This window comes from Pongo abelii, chromosome 1 (genome assembly GCF_028885655.2).
Source record: "Pongo abelii isolate AG06213 chromosome 1, NHGRI_mPonAbe1-v2.0_pri, whole genome shotgun sequence".
Classification (NCBI taxonomy): domain Eukaryota; kingdom Metazoa; phylum Chordata; class Mammalia; order Primates; family Hominidae; genus Pongo; species Pongo abelii.
This window is the reverse complement of record NC_071985.2, coordinates 199669775-199688388: the sequence shown is the minus strand read 5'-3', so window position 1 is coordinate 199688388 and position 18614 is coordinate 199669775. Positions and strand designations below refer to the sequence as shown.

At 45.9% G+C, this 18614-nt stretch overlaps 2 protein-coding genes and 1 long non-coding RNA gene across 9 annotated transcripts in view; 2 read left to right on the top strand and 1 right to left on the bottom strand.

Moving 5' to 3' along the window:
- The window catches only part of CSMD2 (CUB and Sushi multiple domains 2), a 664749-nt gene that overhangs the window by 361641 nt on the left and 284494 nt on the right, over nt 1-18614 (bottom strand). The gene's annotated exons all lie outside the window — the stretch shown is intronic.
- Nucleotides 59-1401, top strand: HMGB4 (high mobility group box 4). The gene has a single exon (XM_002811095.3). The coding sequence runs from the start codon at nt 793-795 to the stop codon at nt 1360-1362; it is 570 nt and encodes a 189-aa protein (XP_002811141.1). The 5' UTR covers nt 59-792; the 3' UTR covers nt 1363-1401.
- On the top strand, nt 7152-10809 carry LOC100938974 (uncharacterized). The gene is made up of 3 exons (XR_008516053.1): nt 7152-7485; nt 7863-7999; nt 10525-10809. It is a non-coding gene; the product is annotated as an uncharacterized LOC100938974 (long non-coding RNA).

Sequence of the window (18614 nt, the reverse complement as noted above, 5' to 3'; positions counted from 1 at the left end):
CAGATTCCATTTCATTTTCATGAACTCAAGTGTTAATTAATAAAATCTCAAGCTTCTCCTCCCTCTTTCGCCTCACATTTCTTCAGAGAAACGAAGAGTTCAAACTCATAGCCCAAGTGCTCAGGTTTTAAATTAGACAACTTTGTCCTGACAGGAACCAAGTCACAGCTGTCATACCTGATTACTTTTAGAGTTACTACTAAACCCTTTGTATGGCATGAGCTGCCACTGTTCAAGGCAAACAGAAAGACTTCACATTTTATCATGACAGCCCTGGAGCTATCCACCTCCCCATGTTCATTATTCTCAGCCTGTCTTTGGAAGGGATGATGAGGCATCCTGAAAATCGTATAGTGAGGAAGGCAGACCCCATGGCCTGTCACTACAGCCTAGGGATTTTAAGCCCCTAAAGTGCAGCAAAACCCACTGCCTCCAGGAAGCCAAGGAGAATTATTTCTGGAGGACATAGCTGCCTCATAGCCTTCTATGAATGAACCATCATCTTTCATCAGAGGCAAACATTGACCCTCAAGTAACCAACCAATAAGAGCACCTGTACACAAATGCCCACAGGTGTTGGCTGGGATTGGCTGGCTTGTGGATGATGTCATAGTTTCCCTCCTCTGACTCAACAATGCCATCAGCTCTGAAAAGGCTGACCCCTGACTGCAGCTCTTGCAGACAGAAAAATTCACTGCAAGTAGAGCACCTTCTAGATTGCTCCTGGAGTGTGGGGACAACAGTCTCTCCCATCCGTGTTACTGAATCCAGAAAAAAGATGAACCTACGAACATGGGAAAAGAAATCCAGCTAAAGCCTAAGGCAAATGTCTCTTCTTACGTTCACTTTTTGCTGAATTATAGAAACAAATTCAAGGAGCAGCAGCCAAATACCTATGTTGGCTTTGAAGAGTTCTCTAGAAAGTGTTCGGAAAAATGGAGATCCATCTCAAAGCATGAAAAGGCCAAATATGAAGCCCTGGCCAAACTCGACAAAGCCCGATACCAGGAAGAAATGATGAATTACGTTGGCAAGACAAAGAAACGGAGAAAGCGGGATCCCCAGGCACCCAGACGGCCTCCATCATCCTTCCTACTCTTCTGCCAAGACCACTATGCTCAGCTGAAGAGGGAGAACCCGAACTGGTCGGTGGTGCAGGTGGCCAAGGCCACAGGGAAGATGTGGTCAGCAGCGACAGACCTGGAGAAGCACCCTTATGAGCAAAGAGCGGCTCTCCTGAGAGCTAAGTACTTCGAGGAACTTGAACTCTACCGTAAACAACGTAAACAATGTAATGCCAGGAAGAAGTACCGAATGTCAGCTAGAAACCGGTGCAGAGGGAAAAGAGTCAGGCAGAGCTGATGGATCCAGTTTGAAAAAATAAAATGCCATTCAACCGTATTTCCTGTTCCTGGTCTCATGGGTGGCATTAGAGTAGCTGTGACTGACGCTTTGTGGAGGAGGGAGTGGCTTGGTAGAGGAGAGATTGGGGCAGGGAGACTGATCCTGAGGAGGGGAACGGAGAGGAGGGGAAGGGAAAGAAGGGGAAGGGAGGAGAGGGGAAGGGAGGAGAAGGGAAGTGAGGGGAAGGGAGGGAGAAGGAGTGGGATGGAGGGAGAGAAGGGGGAGGAGGGGGAGGGAGAGAAGGGGGAGGAGGAGGAGGGAAAGAAGGGGCAGGAGGGGGAGGGAGAGGATGGGGAGAGAGAGGAGGGGAGGAGAGGGAGAGGAGGGGAAGGGAGGGAGAGGAGGGGAAGGGAGGGAGAGGAGGGGAAGTGGGGGAGAGGAGGGGAAGGAGGGGAGAGGAGGGGAAGAGGGGAGAGGAGGGGAAGGGAAGGGAGGGAGTGGGGAAGAGAGGAGGGGGAGGGAGGAGAAGGGAGGGAGGGGAGGGGAGGGAGAGAGAGGGAAGGGAGGGAGGGGAGGGGGAGGCAGGGAGAGGGAAGGGAGGGGGAGGGAAGGGAAAGGAGGGGAACGGAGGGGAGGGAAAGGGAGGGAAGGGCTAGCTTTGAGAGAAGTGTCAGCAGTAAACAAAAGGTGTGACTTGGGCCACTGGGTGGGAGCCTCCAGGTGTAAAGTAGCAGCAGTCATGGAGGTAGAAGCACCGTGGTTCTGAGTGGTGATCCAGGTTAGAGGACCCTACTCAGTGTCAGGTTCAGGAACATGAAGTCTGACTCTGCTAAGCAGTGGCAGGACTGGGAAGACTGCCAGGGCTAGAAGGCCTAGAGTTCAAGCTCCCACTTCAGGCCCCAGGAGAAACATATGACATCTGAGTTGAGATAGGCCTGAGGGAACCCAGGATTTCCAGCAACACTTAGATCCGCTCAGTGGGGCCAGGGTGAACTCCCAGGGGTGTTCCCTAATCAGGAGGAGGCAAGGGGCAGATTTTATCAAAAAAAAAAGCAGGGGACTGGGGGACCAGATCAGTTGTTTTTCAGTGGATAGATGTATAATATGTGGCTTCTACTCCTCTTCCTCTTGTTCATAGCACTCTGACTCCCTTTTGTGACCAAATGGGCTGGATCAGAGGGCAGGATCGCCTCGGCCACAAGTCATTGGCTCAGTGGTGGGCATGTGACCCAAGTTGGTCCTATCAGGGTGGATCTCTGGACCTGTGTAAGGAGTCCTGGGGGACACTGCAGTCCAGGGAATGTGGACAGCCATTTGCCATCTCATAGGGCCCAAGAAGGAGGCCGAGATGGTAGAATCCCTGTGGCATCAGAACAGTCTCCTAAACTTTTCATTGAAGATGAACAACACATTTCATTTTTTCCCTGAGATGGTTTGACTTAGGTTTTTTCCTACTTGACTCTAATTTGACACAAATGGGATTGTGCTGTAAGTGTCTGTCTGGTAACTAGATTTTTCAGGCAAGAATATACTGTGGGCAACATTCCATACCAATCAATAAAGATTGAAATGGAATATTTTGAAATCATTCTTCTGACTTCTTGACGTCAAAAATACTGGGCCAAAATGCAAAGCTGCTTTTTTGTCACCAGTTTATACATGCAACAGATCTCCCTAACTCCACCTCTAAGGGCCCCTATTCCATGATAGAAGGACCTACACTTTCTACTCTACTGCGCTTTAAAGTAAAAATACATATTTTTGAACAGTCTTTTAGAACTGCATGAGCCTTTAGGGGATGAGAGGTAATACAGTAGTTTAGAAATTCAGGGTCTGGAATCAAACAGATTCCAGATTTGTGGACGATTTTCATGTGCCAGGCCATTTGCTGGGTACAGGGAGGCACATTACACACTACTGTTAAGTTCCTGCCCTATAAAAAATTTCCTTCTGACAGGAGAGATGGACTTGGGCATAAACTGCAGCACGGCAAAGCAAGATGATGAAAGTGAATGCAGAACGTAATGGGGGAGGGACTGGGGACCACCCAGGAAGCCTATGCTGCAGTCTTCATGAAGGAAGCAGCCTTATTCCACTTGACAACTTTGTAGGCATGCTGGCAAAATTCCCTTTCCCCATTCCCCACAGCTGCTATTCCAACTTGGCTCTGCTTCCCTTCCAGCCCAACCTCCACCCTCTCAGGAGATGCCCGCATTTTCTGCTTCATTGAGAAAATAGAGATCCTCAGATATAAGTGCTCTCAGTTTCCTTCATCCTTGAAATGTAATCCATACCCATCCTTTCCTCCTGGTCTCACCCCTCACGGAGAGCTATCCCCCTTCTGCTCTTCCTGCTCCCTCCCCGCCTCCCTGGGGCCCTTGCTCTTTACTGTAAGGGTGCTGGCCTTCCAGCCTGTACACTCATACAAGTTTACTTGATGCCGTGATATGGTGGTCCCCACCTTAATGCTGGGAGGACTTAGGGCAAGTTCTCATTCCTCTGAGCCTCATGTTCTTATCTGTGCAAGGAGGATAATGCCTGCCTTACAGGTTGTTAGCAATTAACTGAGGTAATACATGTAAAAGTATTTGGCACAGTCCTAAATCTAATAGGTAATATAGTGGATATACTCTAGGGTGGCCGTTCCATAATCCTTTCCTCCTTTCCTGGTGTTCACACCCTTGTATAATCCCCTCCTATTAAGTGTGGGCTGGACATGTGACTTTCTTCTAACCCATAGAATGTGGCAAAGGAGATGGGATGTCACTTCTGTGATTATGTAATGATAAATAATACTACATATTGCTAGCCACTTTGCTCTAGGGATTCTCCTTGCTGCTTGATGAAGTAAGTGGTCAAGTTTGAGAAGCCCATGTGGCAAGGAATGACAAGGAACTGTGGGAAATGTCTAGAAGCTGAGGGTGGCTTCAGACCATCAGCCAGTGAGAAACAGAAGTTCTCAGTCCACCAAACACAAGGAACTTAATACTGCAGCAGCCACACAAGTGGGGAGGTGAATCCTTCCCCAGTCAAGCCAGCAGATGAGAACTTGGTCCTGGCTGACCAAGGCCTCAAGCAATGCACACAGCTAAGTTGTTACTGGACTCCTGACCCCACAGAAACTGTATAAATGTAAGTTTAAAACTATAAATGTTTAAACCATATGAGTATTTTGTTTTAAGCCACTAAGTCTGTGGTAATTTGTTACACAGCAATAGAGAATACATTACTCAATAAATGCCCTCTTCCTTGTAATTCTAGAAGAGATTGTCTTTAATCTTGTTTCTATCTCCAGCCTCTACCTTCCCTATTTAATTTCCTTTCCTTTGTTCCCAATCTCTTGTTACCAACATCTTGAAGGTGGAGGGCCACCTCCTACCCTCCAGTGCTAATTAGATCCTGACTTGTATTACTCTGTAGTGGTTCCAGTTGGGTTGTCTTGTTTCCAACCTGAAATGTGGGCTCTTGGTGGGCAGCAGCTGTGTGATGTACCACACTCCTCTCTGGGAAGAGGGCCCCCACACAGCTAGGCCCCAGCCCTCATGCCACCCCTTTCTGATTTCCTGTGTGATTAATTATGTGAATGTGGGTGGCCAAGTCAGAGTTTTGACAACGGTTTGCAGTTCCCCTGCTGAAAACTAACTCCATTAACAGTCCTTTATGAAAAAGACAACAGGAGGGTCTGAATCTGCTGGCTTCTAATGACTGTAATGTAATGACAATGGAGAGAGAGGGAGGGAAGGAGGAGGAGAAGTTGGGGGAGCCTGGACCTAAGATAATGGGTGAGAGAAAAAGTAAGTGGACAATCTGGTGTGGTGCCAGCATTCCAGGCCCACTCAGCTGGCCTCAGGTGCTCCTGTCCTTGAGAAGAGGAAGGCAGGCCCATCACCATCTTGATGACTGAATCACTCAACTCTGATCGTTCTCTCCTCAACCGTTTTCCTGTGTTCATGTAGTCATTAATTTACTTACTCATTCATTCAACAGATATTTATGTAAATCTTATGCCTGCAATATAACAGCAACTATTCTGGTGCTGGGAATACAACAAGGTCCCTCATCTCTCACATTCCAGTGAGGAGAGACAGACAATTAAAAAGACAACAAATAGGCCAGGTGCGGTGGCTCATACCTGTAATCCCAGCACTTTGGGAGGCCAAGGTGGGTGGATCATGAGGTCAGGAATTTGAGACCAGCCTGATCAACATGGTGAAACCCCATGTCTACTAAAAATACAAAAATTAGCCAGGTATGGTGGCACATGCCTGTAATCTCAGCTACTCAGGAGGCTGAGGCAGGAGAATTGCTTGAACCCAGGAGGTGGAGGTTGCAGTGAGCCCAGATTGCACCATTGCACTCCAGCCTGGGCGACAGAGTGAGACTCCATACAAACAAACAAACAAACAACACAAATAAACATATTGGATCAGTTTTTGATAGGGTCAAGTACTTACTAGAAAATAAACGTGGGTAATGAGATAAATGATGATGCATAGGATAGAGGGCACTTGAAATGGATGGTCAGAAGTTTTCTGTGGAGCTGGCATTTGGGTTTGGATTTAAAGGGCAAGAAGGAGCCAGACAAGCCAAGGTGTGAGAGAAGAGTCCTCCAAGCAGCAGGGCAGCAAGTGCAAAGGTCCTTGCAGAAGCGAGCCTGGCATATTAGAAGGACAGTGGGAGGCCAGAGTGACTGGAGGTGTGAACAAATGGGCGAGACGTGGTTGGAAGGGTGAAGGCCTTGGCAAGGGGTTTATGTGCAAATCTAAGTCCAACTGAGAACCACAGAGAGATTTCAGTAGTGGAGAGCCACGTGCTTCCATCTTTGACTTTGTGTTACTCATTATTCTAGAGTCTTCAGAGACTATCAAGTGCCAACAAGGGGATTACCCCCCTGCCCCTCTAAAGGATTGCAAGAAAGAAGACACCAAATCCATGGCATTTTTTCCCTTAGGAAAGAAGGGAAATAATGAGAAGCCTCCACTTGGTATTCCTTGGAGCAGCTGGAAGCTAAAAACCAAACGTAAGAACTGTGAATCCTCTCTCTGGGATATGTTTTCTCAGGAAGTGGAGGAAATGGGTGGGCATGGGTGGCAAAATATTCCAGGGGAATACTTCTTCCTGGGCCTTGTGGGGAACAACTCCCAACAGGCCAGTGGTTCTCAGCTTTAAGCCTGTGTTAGAATCATCTGCAGGGCTTATTAAAACACAGATTGCCGGGCCTCACTCTCAGAGTTTGATTTAGTATTTTTGGGAGTTGGATCTATAATTTGCATTTCTGAAAGTTCCCAGGTGATACTGATGCTCCTGGTCCCAGGACCACAGACAAATTCTCCTTCTTGTAGCCCCTCATTCACTCTGCGTATGAGGCATGGCTCATCTGACTGGTGGGTTTGGGAGGAGGAGCAGACCATGCTCAGTTAGCCCTCCCCACTCTCCCTTTCTCTCTCTCCCTATCTCCCTAGCTGCAGAGCATATTCAGACAGCTCTCCAATCAGTTCATCAGTAATAAAGGTGACATGCTGATCCTCATCTGTTTTTCTCTTGCATCTGGCAATTGATTCTGCACTTGAGAGGGGAATAAGTATATTTATTTATTGGGTTTCCCTCAAATTCCAACAGAGAAGTTGATATCAGTTGCAAAACAATCAACTGGCATCTGGGCCACACAGCAGCATAGGAATCTTGGTTTTAGCCTCCACTAAAATATCAATTATTTGAGGGCAAAAAATGTCCAATTCCTGGGCCTTTAAGATAGGAAGTCAGGTCTGTGGATGGGGTGAGGTCACCAGGATGAGGTCACAAAGGCATTGATGCCCCTTTGTCCTACCATGTGACCACTTGTCACACTTCCATCAAACAGTACCTGCCCCTCAGGTGTGCTAGGGAATAAATGAAATGCCTGGGACATCATCATTAAGTGGCGTCTGATGCATAAGCAGTGCCCTAGGAATGGGGGTGCCTGCCTTGGTCTCTAAAGGATGGGTTCAAAAGGCAAGAGCAACACACAAGAAGATAGCTTCAAGCAGGAGAAAAAGCTTGGCCAAGGGCCCAAAGGGGATATGACCCTTCAGATTGGCCCTGACCTCTGGGTTGGATTACCAGTGACACAATGAACATTTCGTTATGAGGCCATCCCTTGAGGTAGTTGCATTGCAACAGCTCTCCCTACCCAGTGCTGCATTTCCAATGCTTTCTCTGCTCAGGCTGCTGGGTGACATTTCTATGTCTCTTCTTCAACAGTGAAATATTTCAGTGGTTGTCCATCACCTATGGGAGTCTGAGATGGCATAATCAGGCCACTGGGGCCTTGCTAGTTGTGCTGTCCCTGATACTCACTGTGGTAGGCAATTTCTGAAATGGCTCCCAGTGATCCCCAACTCCTGAAATTCACACTCTGTGTAATCCCCTCCCTTTGAGTGTGGGCTAGACCTGGTGGCCAAAGTGATAGGATTTCACTTCTGATGTTAGGCTATGAAAGGCTGTGACCGCTCTCTCTGCCTCTTCTCTCTCACTTGAAGCAAACTGACATGCTGAAAGCTGCCCTATGGAGAGGCTCATGTGGCAAGGAACAGAGGGTGGCTTCTGGCCAACACCCATTGAGGAACTCAGGCCCTCAGTCAAACAGCCTGCAAGGAACTGAACCCTGCCAATAACCGTAAGTAAGCCTGGAAGTGGATCACTCCCCTTTGAGATGCCTGCAGCCCCAGTGGACACCTTTACTGCAGCCTTGTGACAGACTCAACTAAACTGTACCTGATTCTTGACCCATAGAAACTAATAGGTGTTTCATGGCACTAAGGCTTCAGATAATTTGTTACAAACTGAAATGATGAGTACAGATTTTGGCATCAAGAGAAGGATAGTGTCATGACATATACCTAAAAATGTGAGATAGCTTTGGAACCAGGCAGTGGGCAGAGGTGAGAAGTATTCCGAGAAGCTTGTTAGAGAAATCTTCAATTGCCTCAAAGACAATTGAAGACACTATAGAAATCTGGACTTTGAGGATACAGCTGGTGGGGGCTTAAAAGAAGTGATGAACATGTTATTGGAAACTAGAATGTCTTTGTCCATTTTCTATTGCCTGTAACAGAATATCTGAAGCTGGGTAATTTGTAAAGAAAAGAAATTTATTTGACAGTTACCAGTTACAGAGGCTGAGGAGTCCAAGGTCAAAGGGCTGCATCTGGTGAGAGCCTTCTTATCGGTGAGGACTGTCTGCAGAGAGCACTGAGCATGTTGATGTGCCTGCTCAGGTCTCTCTTCTTTTGTTTTGTTTTTGAGATGGAGTCTCACTCTGTTGCCCAGGCTGGAGTGTAGTAGCGTGATCTTGGCTCACTACAGCCCTCACCTCCTGGGTTCAAGTGATTCTCCTGTCTCAGCCTCACAAGTAGCTGGGACTACAGGTGTGTGCCACCACACCTGGCTAATTTTTGTATTTTTCATAGAGACGGGGTTTCACCATGTTGGCCAGGCTGGGCTCGAACTCCTGACCTCAAGTGATACACCTGCCTCAGCCTCCCAAAGTGCTGGGATTACAGCACGAGCCACCATGCCTGGCCTGCTCCTGTTCTTATAAAGCCACCAGTCCCACTCTTGTGATAACCCATTAATCCATGGATGGATTAACCCATTCATGAAGACAGGGTTCTCATGATCCAATCACCTCTTTAAGTCCCCACTTTTCAACACTACCACATTGGGGATTAATTTTCCAGCACATGACATTTGGAGGACCCATGCAAACCATATCATGGAGGAGGGACATCCTTGTTAGGTAGTGGTAGAAAGCTTAGTGCCACTATTGTCTGCAGTTACATGGAAAGCAAAATATGTACCTAATAAACTTAGTGATCTAGCTATGGAGATGTCCAAGCAAAGTGTTGAAAATAATTTCTTCTTACTGCTTATGTGAGAAGAGAGAAAAAAAAAGTTAAAGTGAGCTAGGACCTGATAGTTTTGAAAATTCTCAGTCTCCCAAGTCAGCAAAAGGTGCTGAAATTAAGAAATGGCATTTCAGCAAGAAATGGTGGCCTGAGATAAAGCTGTGGGTGTGACTGTGAGCCTTTGGTTAAGACTTAAGAAAGATCAAAAGATCATGGTATTATTCAGTCATACAAAGGCCCTTTAAAGAGATTAGGGTAGGCCTCATAGATCCTCCAGGTCAAACAATAGGGACTCTAGGAAGCAAAAGGGCTGTCCCTTGGCCGTCTTTTCAAGAGGCTCAGGTTGAATAGTGTTTAGTTCTCAAAGAAATTTGTGGGTTTGGCTTTTGTGTAATAGAAGGAATCTCAGCGCAATTTACAGAAGACCCAAAATGTTTTTGAGAAAACTTATGAGAAGAAACACAGCTGGGACAGAAAGGAACAGAGACAGTACAAAATAAAATGAGGCCATTGGACCCCTAAAATTCTCAGCAGGAAACAGGCTGAGAAAACAAGTCAACTTTAAACACAGGTTTCCTTTCATGAAAAAGGAAGGATTACTTAGAGGGAAGAACCAAGAGCTTAGAAGGTGGAGCTAAGAGTCATGGAGAATTATCCCCAGGCTTTGAAACCTAACCAAGAAACTTGCAGTCTTTTCCTGGCTGGATTTCAAAATTGTTATGGACCAGTGATGCCTTTGTTCCTCACATATTCCTCCCTTTGAGTAGCAGTGTTTATAGCCATTACTCTATACCTAACCTGCCATTGTATGTTGGGCATATGGGGGGCAGATAATTTATCTCCTTAGCTTTTCAAATCACCAAATCTGTAGTAACAGTCTTCTAGAACTTGTACTTAAGGAATTATACCCAAGCACCTCATCCACACCTGCATCTGATTTAGATGATGAGATCCTGGACTTTTAGTTGGTGCTCTCATGGGAGGAGATGTTAGAGACCTTGGGAAGGATGATTGTATTTTGTGTGTGGAAGGGACATGTATTTTTCATGTGGAAGGGACAGGAATCATTGGAGAGCCAGAGGGTAGATTGTGATAGGCAGCTTCAGAAATGACTCTGAATGTTCTTTCTCTTCTGGTATTCATGTCCTGGTGCAGTCCCCTCCCTCTGTGTGTGGGCTGGACCTAGTGATTTGCCTCTAAAGAATAGAATACAGGAAAAGTGATGGAATGTCACTTCTCATATCAGGTTATAAAAGACTGTCACTTCTGTCTTATCCTCTCTGCCTGGCTTTAGTCTCTGGCTTGCTCTGATGAAGCAGCTGTGTTGAAAGCTTCCCTTTGGAGAAGAACTGAGGGCTGTCTCTGGTCAATAGCACTGAGGAACTGAATCCAGCAAACAATTATGTGAAGAAACTTGGAAGCTTGTCCTCCCCTCCAGTTGAGCTTTGAGATGACTGCCGCCCCAGTGGACACCTTGATTGAAGCCTTATGAGAAACCCTAAGCCAGAGAACCCAATTAAGCCACACTTACATTCCTAACACACAGAAAATATGAGCTAATAAATGTTGTTTCAAGCCACTAAGCTTTGGAGTAATATGTGACACAGCAACAGACACCTAATGCACCTGCCCTAAGGTCGGGCTACACTGCATTTTCCCCAGAAACATTACACTCTCTCCTCCCCAGGGCCTTTGCACATACTTCTCATGGCTGGGATCATCTCTCCTACCTTTTAGGTCTGGTAGACTTCAACCTGTTCTACAGGACTTAGGTCAGGTATCCCTTCCTCTAGGAAGCTGTCTTTGATGCTCCAACTCCCTTGTGTGTTCCCATAATAGCTTATGTAAGTTCATACAACGCCATCCCAATGCACAGCACATTATAGCAACTGTTTGTCCCCGCAACTGGTAGAGAAGGGAAGGGATCTTGCCTTATTCATCACAGTGCTCTAAAATTTAACACAATGCTTCACATGGAGTAGAATGATAATAGCACACTTTTATTGAATGCCTACATCATACCTGGTAAGAAACAATTCACTGCAGGATTTGGGCTTGTGTTAGATGATTTGGGTATGGTTTGAAGCCATTTAATGCAATTATTTTACTTAAGAAAAACATTCAATGAGAGTGGTACTTTAAACACCCCATTTTACAGACAACTTGAACAGCAGGTTAGGTGCTCAGTTCATGCTTGATGGAAACTGAACAATTGAATCATGAGAAGCATGTTCTGTCCTGTGTCTCCCTTCTCTCAAGAACTCTTTGCAAATACCAGAGTATTTGTATTTTGTGTGTGGAAGGGACATGTATTTTGCATGCGGGCCAGAAGGCCTCCTGGGCATCTGGACATCCACTTTGTGCTTGACTGGTTATGTTACCTAGTTTGGTATTTCCAGATAAATACCTGGATCTATCCCTAGGTGTCTCAAAGGGAGGGCTTGGTTAGCACCCAGAGAGTTTGATGGGCACCAGAAACCACACCTCCAGCTCTTTGCCCACAGCTGTGCCTCTGGCTCCCAGACAGAATCAGCATTTTCCTCTCACCACACTCTGTCATTATAAACCACGTAAATTCCTCGATACCCATGTTACAACGAACAGATGCGGCTCTGTACTTTTAATGTATTATCTGTAATTAGCAGCAGTGGGCATGGAAGAACTCTGTGGTCCCTGGGGCTGTCCCTCACTGATGCAGCTGCGAGTACATTTGCGATGAAGAATCTGGCCAGGCTGCTCTGGCCCGAACAGCCATGGCAAGTGGGTGAGGGAACTTCCATGTGAAAAGTATCTGCTTTGACAGGAAGTGGGAAAGGGCCGCCAAGGCCTGATCGTCAGTCCACTGCTCATCTAGCCCCCCCTCCCACCCCTCTATGCTGTCTAAATACCCTGAGAGGATGTCCTTCATTGGGATCCCAAAGACAGGGCAGACAACAGCCTCCAATGTCATGGACAAAACAGATTTTTCTAGGTTTGAGGTCTGCAGTGTAAAGATCTGTGAAATGCAAAAAGAGAATGCTTCAGTGCCCAGGGCAAACATAAGGGGCGGGGGAACTGCATGGACTTCAGAAAAGAAGGGGGCTGGTTAGTGAGAGCAAATGTATGCTCCTTAGCTCTGTCCAAAGAGGAAGGGCATTTCTTATAATAATCGTCATGCTCATGACTGACATGTATTGGGCATTTACTATGGACTAGGCCCTATTTCTAAGTGTTCTCCAGGCATCATCACATATAATTCTAGAGGCAGTGTCAGCCCCTGGCCAATGACCACCATGGACCTCCCTGTAGTTGAACAAAGTTGGGTTTGCTGACTGGTGGCAGTGAGGGAGAATGCATACCACAGGGAGCTGTGCAGTGTCTCAGTAAGAAGGTAAGAAATAATTCACTGTAGGATTCGGGTTTGTGTTAGTTAATTAGGGGAGGGTTCAAGGAAGCAGAGCTTTGCCCTGGATTGGAGACTGCTTGGAGGTGGGTGTAATTCTCTGGTTGGGTAAATTTTATTTACAAGGCAGGAGGAATGAAGGAAGATGAGAGTTGTAATTGGTAAAGAAGCAGCCATCACTCACATCAGCCAAGAGGTGGAGGGAGTGGGGCTGTTAAGTCATCTTTGTATTTTGAATAATGTTCTTGTTTTTATCTGAATTCATGATGTTGAAATGGTCTTGTTTTTGTCTTAATCTATCAGGGTCCTAGAGTGGTCTTGTCCGGCATTGACATTCAGTGAAACTGTTTATGGTCAACAGGAGAACCCCAAGGTCTAGGTGTAGGTGCCAGGCCAGCTCTTGGCAGCAAAAGGCCTTACTGATAGTGCCAGGCCAGCTTGCAGCCATCAGGGGCTGCTGTTCTCCTTCTCAGCAGGCTCTGTTACTATGCCAGTTTACAGAAATAAAGAAATTGAGGCAAAGACAGATTAACTGGTCTTAGTTGTCTCACAGCTGGGAAGCAGCAGAGATTCCAGAGTCCCTGAAAGTCAAGTGAGCATCAAGAGACAACAGAGGGAACTAAAAGGGGAGAGTTTGTAATTAAGGGAAGCCAGGCTGACCATGAGGGGAACTGGTAAGGGATAGAACACGGGGTTTGTAGTCAGAGATCTCTGTCTTGGGAATCTGTCATTGCTAGTTACTAGCCATGTGGCCCTGGGCAATTTGTCGAACATGAGAAATTCACTTTATTCTTATGTATAATGGCAACACCAAAAGCTGTTTCTCAGGGTCATATGGGAATAGAATGAGAAGACATGGCATAAAGCACTTATATACCACTTGGGACATAGATGCTACCCTGAGCATTTACTGCGTGCCAGTCACTGTTCTAAGTCCCTCGCATGTATTTACTCATCTATTACAGCAAGCCTTTATAACCTGTGGCTTGCAGGTGAGAAGATGGAGACACAGAGAGGTTAGGTGACTTGCTTGAGGTCACACAGCTATCAAGTAGCAGAACTCAGGCATTCTGGCTGCAGCACCCTCACTCTACCATGTGTCATAGTAGCTGTGGGGTCATTGCTCCTTGCTCACTCAGTGCTCCAGATCATGAGCTTCGAGATCCTAGTCATATTCTGATGGTGATCTAATGCCCTGGAACTCTCAAGGCCCCAGACTTTTGCTTGTGAATGGGTCTAAGCTGCTTGCTTGGCTCTGGTCCGGAGAGCATTCATTTCCTTTTAGAAGGTCAAAACATTCTTGGCATGACAGATAATATAGATTCAGGTTGCTGCAGTCTATAGATCAAATAAAACATAGTATTGCCTTATTAGTATTTCTACACCTTTCAGTAAGTAGTACAGTCAGAGAAAACCCTGAGAAATGAGTATAAACTAAAAAGGGTAGGAGAATGACTCAATGCTGCAGCACAAGTCCTCTTTTGGCAAGACTGATGTGTGGGCAGAAGGCAAATGGCTGTTGAGAGGAAATGGGCCAGACCTGGCTGGTCTTCTTCTATCCTGTAATGGCAGAAAGCTGTTCAGGATGGCTATGGCGCACAGCCCAGGGCTGACTCAGCATTGCCTCTTCCTAACCTGTTGAGTGGGTTTATAGATTGTGTCACAAGTTCTGGGAGAATGAGAGGTCAGTATTCCTGGGCCCAATGGCTCTGTTAACGAGGTCCTGTGTGCCATGACCCCCTCCAGTCCTTGTCCCACTGGACTTGTCCCCCTTGTCGCACTGGGGGAGATGAGGGCCTGGAACTCACAGCAAAATTCTCTCTGTGGCTTGATGCAATCCCAGATCCTCACCATCAACCTTTGTGAGGCTCATCTGTTCTTAATTATATCTCTAAATCCCAAGGCATTACAACTCTGAGAATTTGGGAAATTTAGCTGCTTAGAGGATTCGTAAAAATCACAAAATCCCTGGTATTTACAGAGCTCCCTTTTGCAGAGTGTGAAAGGCAGATAGACAATACTGTAGTGCTGAAGACACCCCGAAATTGCTCTCAAGTTCTCTTCACTGAATGCCAGGCCCTTAGTCTGTATTATTTTGTGTAGCTCAAGGGGGCAAATTGAAAAGAATACTTTTCCCCATTACTTTCTGAGAGAGACCACAGAGAAGAGAGAGAGGTTTAAGTTAATGTAGAATATATGCCCAGGGCTGCTGCCAAGCCCCTGCCCTCTTTTCAGGATTGCGCTGCTGAAGGGAGGGGCTCCTGCAGCTATACTGGTATGAGCTGAGCTTGCCCCTTTCTAGCTGCAGCTGATTGGACAAGGAGTGGACACTCGACTGATGAGTGGAGCCAATCAGATTCTTTCTCTTGATAGTTTGAATTAAGAGATGTGGAAACTGGGAGTCAGGTTCCTGGATTTGACGGTCAGGCAGACTCAGGGGCTGGAGTGACCATTTGGGACCAAGCAGAGAGAAGGGGAATAGACCATGCAATATCTGAGAGTTGCTTTTCAGCACTTTCTGCCCCATGTATTTGTTCAGCAAATTCTCTGAGTCCTAAGCCAGGAGCCATCCCGTGAGGCCATTACTGCAAACAAGCTGAAAATCCTGCTTTGTTTCTTTTGGACACAACATGCTTTCCTTCAGCTTCAGTAGACGATGAGGCCAGCACCACATGGGCTAGATGTACATGAGATGCTAGCAACCACACTTCCCCTCTGACGGGGACAGACAGCATCACAGGTGAGTGGGAGACCCGCATGTGGTCCATTCCAGACACCCCCGCTGCTTTTATTAGAAGCCAACATGGGCCTCCCTTGAGCTGCCAGGTGTTGGGCGCAGCTGCCCCTGACCTCCCTAGCTTACAGGAGAAGGACTGAGCAAAGACTCTTCAAAGGAGCCGTTATTGTGACACAGCACAGCCATCTGCTCCCCCCATTGATCTGACAGTGGCAGCAGGGGCTGAAAGCAGCAGTAGAGGCCCAGGAGCACAATTCAGTGAACAGCCCTCATTGATCCGTTTACCTGCTTGATGGCTGGCCAAACTCTCTGTGTCCGAAAGATACCTTTGGAAGGTCAGAGCTGGAAGGACACCTTAGGGAGGCCTGAGGACAGTCCAAGATTGTCACAAATGGGAAAAGCAAGCCCTAAAGATACCATTGCGATATGACCTTTCCAATTTCAATCAAGGGAACTCAGATAACTCCCACTGTTTATGGGACAGCCCTGGGGAGGGTGATGGGGTGCTGTTGTGCTTTGTAGTCCTATTTGCCACAGGGAGTAAAGCAAAGAGAATATGTATTTATGTGAATCCATAGGACTGAATCAAAAGCTCTTGAACGAAAAGAAAAAGCACATTCTTCTCACCGAGGTAACAATGTGTGGTCACTAGTTCAGAACTCCCGCTGTCCCTAAGCCACAGGATGCAGACCAACACAAAGAGTTCTCTCAGCTGGACGTTCCAACTGGAATGTGTGAGTTGGTGGCTTCTACAGTGCCAGCTTTTGCTCAGCCTTTGCTTGGTCACATATTCAGGGTCAACCTGCCCTGTCCCAGTGGCAATTGTCTCCAGCAGGAAATTCATCATGAGCCCCTTTTCCACTTCTCAAGTGGATTCTGGAAATAGTCTGCTGTCCTCTCCACCACCTCCCACTAAGATTCCAGGAGCCAGGGATTTAGTCCCTGGAATCCCTGCAGCCTTGATCATTAACCACTCCACCTAAGTGTGGCCCATCTGTCTGGTTGGTCTGCTTCAATTTCTGGTCCCATTTCTTGCTCCCCCATGGGCTAGCAGTTTTGTGAAACTGTTTCTGGATGGATGGACTTTGGACCTACTCTCCCAAGGGTTGGGATTTATCTTCCCCATATCTATTAACCCACAAATGTCCCTGACCTGAAAGTCACACAAATACCTGAGTCATGTGACCACCTTATTCCCTTAGACTTTGCCTTCCCAAAAATGCCAGTCCTGATGAGGGTAGGAGATTTTGTCTTACAATACTGGGTGGCTGATAGCAAGCATTGGTATCTGTCCCCAGTTCCTGCTCTAACCACCACCACTATAATCATGAGCATTGGTTTTAGACGAAGAAAGAACTGGCTTTGAATGCTGTTCCCACTACTAACTGTAGGAACTTGGCAAGTTAGCAAACCACATTCTTCTGATCCTCCTTCTTCTTGTCTGTGTAAACGGTGAATTAAAACCTACTCAAGGTGACAGGTGTAGAGCAAATGAGAGAACAAATGAGACCATGAATATACAGAATTTAGCATAGCGCATCACCCCTCATACTAATATGTAACACTCATTGAGAGTTTATAATATGTTAAGTTCTACGCAAAGCGCTTTGTAAACATTACCTTATTTAATCTGCACAGTAATCTAGTAAGATCCTACTATCCGAAATTTTAAAATGAAAAACCCGAAGCTTGAAAGGTTAAGTAAATTGCTCAAAGTTAACAGCTAGTCAGTGGATGAGCAAACACTGATTGTGACCTCATGGAGACCAAAGATTATGATTTATCTAATTTAATGTCATTGTATAATGCCTATTATATACCAGGCACCCCAAAAATGTATGTTGAATGAGTGTATGGCTCCCAAGTCAGTGCCCCTTTGCATAGCTGGGTTGAGAGCTCAGCTCTGCCAACTTACTGCTTCTCTCTCTCTCTCTTCTTTTTGAGGGAGGACATAAAGCTGTTTTTATTTCTGCCAGCATTTGTGTTCTTATCCCTAGTATGGCTATTACTGGATCTTTTAATACATTCAAACTTTCTATCTGAATGGATACGTTTCCATACCACCTACTCTTTAATCAGAGATTAAGAGATCTTAACTCACAGATTCAGCACTTGGACAGAGCTAGATTTTTGAGCTTATGTGTAGTCGGTATGGGATTTGCATTTAAAAACTATTTACATTAAAGTATGACCCACATATGAGAAAAGACTGCGCTCTTCACTTCTAGCTCAGTGGTTTTTGCTCTCTCTTTCTTCTCATAGTCTATGAGATGAGAAAAGATTTCTGTAAAGATTTTGAGTCCAAGAGAAACATTACTCAAACAGGATTTATTTCAAAGGCATCATTCTTGTGGCATGCTGTTTAAAGGGGAAGCAAAGCTCATATTGGTACAATTCTTATACTCAAGTAAAGTACAAATTTTGCAGAATATCCTCTTAAGGACTACCAGGGGAAAAACTTCTTCAATTTGGTTCAAATTACCAAAATATAAAGCATCTTCAGCATCTCTGGGCTCATACTTGAAACCAGTGATAAGCGACAATAAGAATATGATTTTTCCCCCATTCACCCTGAAACAAGGAGAAAGGTAATTACGGTATTGTTATTTTTGGACCTTCATACTCTGGGACAAAAATATATTTATGATGCCCAGTATGTGCCAGGCACTGTGCTGAACACCACAAGGCAAACAAGGCACATTTTCTGCTCTTAATGACCTCACCGGTAGGGAAGAGACATGTACCCATAAGCAACACACTACGCAGGGAGAAAAGAGTTATGAGAGAAATAGATACAAGCGGGGAACTCACTCTGGAATTCTGTTGGGGCATTTATTGTCTTTTGTCTAGTGGACAAACTCCTATTCATTTTCCTGCAACCCTCCTCTATGAATCCTTTCCTGATCCTGTGAGACAGTCAGTCTTCCCTCCTTGGGGTTCCCACAAATGTTGAAGAAAGGTAAAATGAGAATGACAGCTACTAAATAAGTAATTATTAAGTATATAAAAACTGTTCTGTAGGAGAAAGGGGCAGGAAATAATTAACTGTCAAGGAAGAAGTGGAGTTGCCTGAATTAGTTCTTGAAAAATGTGGGGAAGATCGTTTTGGCTAGGGAAAGCAGGAAGCATGAAGGCATGACAGTATGCATAGTTATGGTGTGTTTATAGAATGCCAAGCAGCTTGGGGTAGCTAAAGCAAGGTGCAAGAGAGGGAATGGTGTGGGGAACTGAAGATGATGGGGAGGAAGTGACAGAAAATGAAGGA